At 32.1% G+C, this 7,649-nt stretch overlaps 1 protein-coding gene across 3 annotated transcripts; it reads right to left on the minus strand.

The window, feature by feature from the left end:
• Positions 1-406: 406 nt before the first annotated feature.
• Positions 407-6,856, minus strand: Slc5a12_4 (sodium-coupled monocarboxylate transporter 2). 3 transcript variants are annotated; one of them, XM_054227802.1, is made up of 12 exons: positions 6,751-6,856; positions 6,067-6,215; positions 5,781-5,893; positions 5,586-5,726; positions 5,354-5,513; positions 4,480-4,545; positions 4,356-4,407; positions 2,347-2,414; positions 2,078-2,232; positions 1,749-2,007; positions 985-1,676; positions 408-578 (listed from the first exon to the last, which is right to left on the minus strand). In XM_054227802.1, the coding sequence occupies exons 2-12, from the start codon at positions 6,076-6,078 to the stop codon at positions 449-451; spliced, it is 1,848 nt and encodes a 615-aa protein (XP_054083777.1). In that variant the 5' UTR covers positions 6,079-6,215; positions 6,751-6,856; the 3' UTR covers positions 408-448. The 3 variants fall into 3 exon arrangements, with proteins under 3 accessions (XP_054083775.1, XP_054083777.1, XP_054083776.1); XM_054227801.1 differs by having other exon boundaries at positions 6,067-6,712; positions 6,779-6,816; XM_054227800.1 differs by lacking the exon at positions 6,067-6,215 and having other exon boundaries at positions 407-578; positions 6,751-6,822.
• Between the last annotated feature and the right edge of the window lie 793 nt (positions 6,857-7,649).

The raw sequence follows: 7,649 nt of genomic DNA on the forward strand, positions 1-7,649 counted from the left end.
TATACCCTATTATGTCCAAAAAACTTCGAAACATTAAATCCAGTACTTTCTTGTAAAAAAATTAACGAAAATATGCTAATTTTTTATAGGTTACATTGGTATAGCCCCTTAATACAAAATATTTACTGAACACACCCAAGGTAAGGTTTTGGCGACACCTATCGGCATTTTTTTATATACTTAAAACACACCTCAGCGGAAATGTGGTAGCTAATCAACTGAAGTCGGAAGTGTATAATAGTATACATTTAGCAAAATCGGAAGTCTATGTTCATTGATTACATGTAGACAATTAGAAAAAATCGTTGAGTGAATTTCACAGAATTTACATTTACATTATATTTTTTTTACTACATTTCTATTAATTTTCATTTTTAAACCAACATACGATTTCGATAAAAGAAAAAACACATTTCACATTTTACATATTTTATTTAATCTTTAGATTTTAGTATTTTTTCGGAGCACTCGGCTGTTTCAACCTAGTCAAAAGATGAGTTGATGTTCGCGCAGAATTCGCACGTGATAGATAAGGACTTGCATTAGGCGTAGCATTGAAACATTCCTTCGGTAAAAATCTGTGTCGAGAAAAAGGAAAATAACTTAAAATTAATCTAGAAATATTTCAACATAAATCTTCTTTATGAAAATGGCAGAAGTTGTCTGAACATGTTTAAACTAATTTACGATAAATTGAAATTCCACGATTTAATACATTTACTATTTACTATTTTGATTGTACATATCAAGTTGACTGAATGACCTCTACACTCTACAATTTTTTGCATTTAAAAATCTAAATCTAAAAAAATATCCACAGAACTTGGAATGTAGAGAATCAGTATAAAGAAATGAAGTTAGTTCCCGAAACTCCAATATCAAAAATTCTTCTAATTGAAAGACTCCTACATTGTCAGTTCTATTAAAAACTCCAGTTTCATCTAGTAACCAAAACAGAAAGAAATGTAAAGAAATCACTCTTACCTATGCATTACTGGTGATATTTCATCTGCGTTCAATGTTTTCAAATCCTTTGGTCCGCAGAGAAAAGATGTCACTGTGCCAACCAGCAATGTTGTCACAACGCCAATCACAGTTATCCAATGATAAGATAAACGATATAATGGTAATACCTCCGATTCATCAATATAATCGGGTGCTGGTAATGTAGAATTAACTGGGCATTCCGCTACGGAAACTTCTAAAGCATGCGAGCTAAGTTGACCGTTAGCTCTAGCTGCTTGTGCGCCAAAAGATGCCCAACCGGACATAATAGCGCCCGCAATGGCACCAGTTAAAGCGCCTTTCGTAGTGGTCCACGGTACCAACATGCCGAGTGTGAATATAGCAAATACGGTACCGTTGCCAACGGCAACTAACGAACTCACAATACTCAAAATGCCACTTAACTGTTCGAGTATATAAATGAATGCAACAGAAAGTATACCCTCGATAATGATTGTGAATTTAACAACTACTGTTGAAGCGCGTTCGCCGAGTTTCAATTTAAAACTGCCACGCAAAATATCCTCGAGCACCACCAAACTTATGCTATTGAATACAACCGACATGGAACTTAACGCCGCGCCAAAGATAGCGGCAATGACAATACCCGGTATACCATGTAGATGGCCAAGAGTTTGCATTACGTAGAACGGTAGTAATTGATCGTTGTTCTGGAGGTACATTCAATTAATTACTTAGTATATAGTAGACACCAGAAACAAAAAGTAGAATAGAATATTTACCGAGACGAATCCAGCTTTTAGCGGATCACAATTGCGATAGTAGTCAAATATCAATAAACCCGCAAAACAGCAAAACGAGAGGAATATTATAGCACATATCGTAAAGATGATCATCGCTTGCTGTGCACTCTTCAATGTCGGTAAGGACACGTAACGTTGAACCATTGTCTGATTTACGCCACAAACGCCGGCCCAATAGAAAAAGCCACCAATCAATACAGCCCATAATGACTGTCTTTCATATAATGATGGGTTTATACTTGTAAAAACCATGGAAAAAAAAGTAAGATTAGAAAGGGGAAATACAAAATATCCTATTTTAAACTTACTTGGCGAAAATAATGCGCCCACCTTCGGCAGCATGCTGAAATACTGGTCCAGGTCCACCTGCATATATCGTTCCAATTATGACAACAACTATTAGTCCAATAAACATAATAAATGTTTGCCATATATCAGTGTGGACAACGGCCTTAATACCACCCTAAAATGAAGCATGTAAATTCTAATTCTAAGCATATTCGTTTAGACTAAATGTACATATAGTTTTGAGAGAATATGTTTTTTTTTGTGTATGTACATATGTATAATATATTACCAATATTGTGTAGATCACTACAATCACACTCACGACGCTGCTTATGATGTACACATTAATACCAGTGACTAAGAAGAAATAAAAAATAAAAACATATAAATTCATAAACTTTTTTTGAATGTCTGTATAATAAACATATTAACCGATATATAGGGAATAAAGCCCACCGTATTTTTGAAAAACCTATAATTAGGTATATGAAAGCTAGGGGAAGTTATGACCCGATTTTAATAATTTTTAGAACAGAGGCACACTATTTGAAGAAAAATAACCCTCTGAATTACATTAAACTATCGGAGAGATTTAACGATATTTTCGATGAAAAATACTCTTAGGCACTGAGTTCTTCGTGTTCGATATCTGGGACCTCAAAAAGTTATACAGTGGTACCTCGACATACGAGTGTCCCAACGTATGAGTTTTTCGAGATACGAGCCGACGAGCAAGTGATTTTTTGCTTTTAGTTACGAGCGAAATTCGAAATAAGAGTCCGGTTCGGTTCGGTTCGGTATAAAACGTGGAAAAAAACACCCAGAAAAAGTTGCAACAGGTCGTGCATAGGGATGCAAACGATGTTTTCGTCAAAAAACATCAATGTTAGCTATCGATGTCTCGAATCTAAAAACATCGATGCATCGATGTCACTTTCAACGATGTTTCATGTCAATGTTTTATATAAAAATTTGACTTCACACATTCACACTTTTTCGGATATTAACTCGAAATCCTCTATTTGGATACGCTTTATTACATTGGAATTCGATTTTTGTAAAATACTGATGTAAAATAATGATGCTATGGCAAAAAAACAAAATACTTTTTTTTTGCTTCATAACAAATTCAAATAATCGCGCTGATACAACGGAATCTTCGGATGAGTGTGAAAGAGAATACTCGTTTGATATTCGGAACCAGAATAAACATTTGGTCCACCAAAAGGTGAAATGTAAGCTGTCAAATATATCTACAATTACAGGTACGGAGGGTTGGTTGGAAAGTGTATCTCGGCTGTTACCCCTACCAATCAGAAGCCAATAGAGTTTGGGTTGACATGAATACTGTGTTTCCGGAGTTGTATAAATAGGCTTATTAATATTTGCACATTATGGCCATTTCAGTGCCGAGTAAACGACCGTTTTCTAAACTATCACAACAGAAGTAAAATCGAAAAGAAATGGCAGTGAAAAAACTGTCCATGTCGTTGTTTTGAAATTCTGTTATTTATTGAGAAAAAACTTTAACAGACATACATATAATGCTAAGTGAAATAAAATGTATCAACTTAAGACGTACTACATTTTATTTATTTATGCTTCTGCTTCTGTATCCCTTAGCTTTTCACACTAAATTTAAAATAAGTTAAAAAAGTTCAAAAATACATCGATGTCTCGATGTATCGATGTTTTAATGGCCGATGTTTTTGATTTCGAGGTGTTTTGAAGAAACATCGATACATCGTACCATCAATGTTTCATTTCACGATGTTTGCATCCCTAGTCGTGCATCTGACCTTTTTAATGACACTTACCTAACTCATTTCCGGAACATTCTGAGAGGGAGGAAGAAACAAACCTCCTTGGACATGTTTTTTTCTAAACGATCTACAGGTGAAAGCGAGAAAAATGTAGCGAAAAAGGCAAAGGCCATTGAGGATTTCTAATTTATTTCTTTACATTCTCTTTTTTGTTTTTGTGATACGCGTAATTCAAGATACGAGCAAGGTTGCGGAACGAATTAAACTCGTATGTCGAGGTACCACTGTATTTCGATTTCAAACATTTGTCCACAAGTGATGTCACAACTCAAATACAGTATTTATGTAAAGTATTTTTCCTCCATTACCATCGGTTTCTAATGTATATGTTATAAAGTTAAGGAATCAGATGGTTTTCAAAATTGATGTACGTTGAGTGGAGGCCACGCCCACTTTCACAAAAAATTTTTACTATCATACCCTCTTAGCAACTTTGTTGGGAGAGTATAAATATAACATTTCCATATCAGCTTACCTTGATTAAATGCTAAGGCAGGCACATATAAAACTATTGGCGCGTACATTAACTGTAGAAAAAAGCATAATTAGTGATTTGAAGTTACTTCATTAACTAAACCATATGTATCTTTTTCACAAACCGTCTCCAAAATAAACAACAAGGAGGCAATAGTCCGTATGCGTGAGCCGAAACGTATTTCCAAATACTGAAAATAAAAACAAAATATTGTCATAATTATTTCGAAAACATTTTGTTTTGTTCAAGTACATGGAAAAATTCAAAAATACTTGCTGAAAAATCTCGTATAAGGCACGATTCTAAACTAGCTTCAAATGTATTGTATAAGCACTTTAAATGTAAATTAGTTAAGAACCTTACTCAACAGTCCCAGAAATTGCCTGATACAATTTTAATAGGGTAAAAACAAAAAGGAATTAGATAAAACACACTTATCAGAGTGTTGTGCAAAAATCTTTTGACCTATAAAAAATGTAAAATAGCTTTATTGCAGTCATAATGATTTTTTTTTATTATTTTTTTATTATATTTGACTTGATTTGCCTAACAGTCGTATCATTTTCATTATTTACGCTTAAGATGCAAATATATATGGGTAGTATATATATTCAGTTTTAAGTAACACTACATTTCAAAAATTTTTCTATGATAGATGAACGTGTGAACAAGACTGACTTTTAGTGCCTACATATATATCCAATATATATATTTTATATCCAATATATAGCAGGCCGAACTAACAATGCGATTGATTAGACCGATTAGGGTAAATAAATCGTATGTTAGAGAATAGTTAGAGAGCGCTCAAAAAGAGATTTAACTATTGATATTATGCAAATACTAAGTTCGATTGAAATCAGACATTATATTCATAAATTTAAATGATATTTTCATATAACTAAAGATTATTAAATTTTCTACCTCTCCACTCACTTCTGCAACTATTAATACATTTTTTTTAAATCTATGATAATATAGAATAAAAAAATACTCACCTCATAAGAAGTAGTAACTTTTAGTGCCAAAAAAACTGGTATATAAAATTTTGACACCGCAATTGCCATAAAACAGATCGCTACAATAATTAACCAATACTGGGTGCCATAATTGTAGATTTCCGATGGTGTGCCCAGCATCGTTGCGCCGGAAATGTAGCTTAGGAAAAAATCATAACATATTTGTATTTATATTATATTATTAAGAAAATATATAAATTCTTATGCTAACCTGGCAACCAGACTCATTGCTACTGGAAATATTTTCATTTGTCTGGATCCTAACATATACTCATTCATTCCTTCAGAACTGTAGCCCGGTGAGTTCTGGTCTTTTGGATCCTCTTCACTGCTTGGTTTAACGGGCTTCTTCCTAAATAAAGAACTTTATATTTTGTTCATTGTTATTTGTAATACATAAATTTACTTTATGTAACCAAAATAGATTCCGATTGCCGTAGAGAACAGCAACAGTGCTCCGAAAACACAATAGTCGGGAATTGAGAAATGAAATTGTGAATTTTCCTTATAGTTGGATGTCTATAATTAGAAAAATAAATGTTTGTTTATATTAAAATTAATAAAAAAGCATAATAATGAAACACATTTCTTTTAATAGGAATGAATATCGAAATAACTATCAATATTCAATTTAATTTACTTTTAATTTAAATTTAGTATTTGCATATTTAATTCTTATTCGTTTGTCTTACCGTATTCTCCATTGTGAAGTATTAATGATATGCGACGTCGCGTCTTTCAAGTTTATCGTATTTGCTCTGTATTTAAAAAGATTTTGGCAATATCAACAAACCACCGATATACCACTGAAATGTTCCTACACTTAGCCAATGACAGCAAACTATTGAAATTTCACGAAGAATATGTGTTTATTTATTAGTTCTCTAACAAAGCACCAGTTTTTATAAAAATTTTGCCATTAATTAATAAAAAAAAACGTGTTGTGGAGAAACGTATTTGCATATATGCAAATATTTTATTTGATTTCAAGAAACTATTAACATACGATTTTGGTGACACAAACTAAATTTTTAATCTTTCCGAAGACGACCCATAATATTTTCACAAACATCACTATTTTGTAGAAAATCGTTAAACGTTAATAACTAGTCATATGTTTTTTTATTATTTTAGAAGCTAACATTGTTAAAACAAAACTTTACAAAATAGAGCACATGACCTTGTACAATATTAATATTCAAATTTGAATTTATAATATGTAGTACGATGTCAACAGTTATCCTTTCAAGGTTTTCTACCACATTTCCCGCAGAGAATTTTTCAGTTTTTTATTTGTCACTGTAAAGTATTGAGTTGTGTGCCAGCAGAAGCATGCCACTTAAAAATTAATTTTTTATCGTTATTTATATTCATACATTAACCGAAATCAACAGATACTTCCACATAGCAAATCAAGCAAACACTTCCACACAAGTCAGAAACTAAAAATATACTGAGCTCATGGTAGAAAGGAGACTACTAAGATACCCTGAAGTGGTTAGTGCGATATCATATCGCATATAAACTAGTTATTATGGAGAAAAGTTAACACGTGCTGTTAACAACAACCATTCTTGCCATCAAAAATTTAAGCAAGATAAGCTTAAAATGATCATTCTCTCACTAAAGCGTCAAATCAGCAGTGCCAGTTAAAATAAATTCTCTTTTTTTATCACTTCCGTAGGTGCGAGAGCTTAAATCTTAGACATACATATGGGCATATCCCAGAAACTGTCTGGGAATACCAACCAAAAATATTTGAACTTAATCCAACCTAATTTTTTTTAATGGAGCATTAGAATAGATATCCAATTTTATAAATTTATAAAAAAAAAAATTATTTCGATGATGATTAATACAAAAATTATTACCAAATCCTACCCTACCTCAGGTCTTTTCAGGTGTTATACAAAAAAAGTGAAATTTTTTAAGTGTTCATCATTAGTATTAACATAGATGGTCCAATCGAAAGCCATATTGTTATTCACTCAATTCTCCTTAAAATTTGTAAAAAAAAAATTCGTTTACTTTTCTGGAAACATTAAAAATTTGGTATGAAATGCCAGGTAAATGCGTTGTAGCGTGTGTAACGGAAAATTAGGGTTTTTTATATTGTGAATAGAAAAATTTTTTTTTACAAATCATCTATAATTTTAATTTAAATAAATATCCTACTTTTAAGAAAAAAAAAATTTTCATTCTACAATTAAAAACCAAAAAATTACAGCATATTCATTTCTGTGGCGTGCGTAACGATTTGAGTTCTCACAAAAAT

Source organism: Zeugodacus cucurbitae, chromosome 3 (genome assembly GCF_028554725.1).
Source record: "Zeugodacus cucurbitae isolate PBARC_wt_2022May chromosome 3, idZeuCucr1.2, whole genome shotgun sequence".
NCBI classification, from domain to species: Eukaryota; Metazoa; Arthropoda; class Insecta; order Diptera; family Tephritidae; genus Zeugodacus; species Zeugodacus cucurbitae.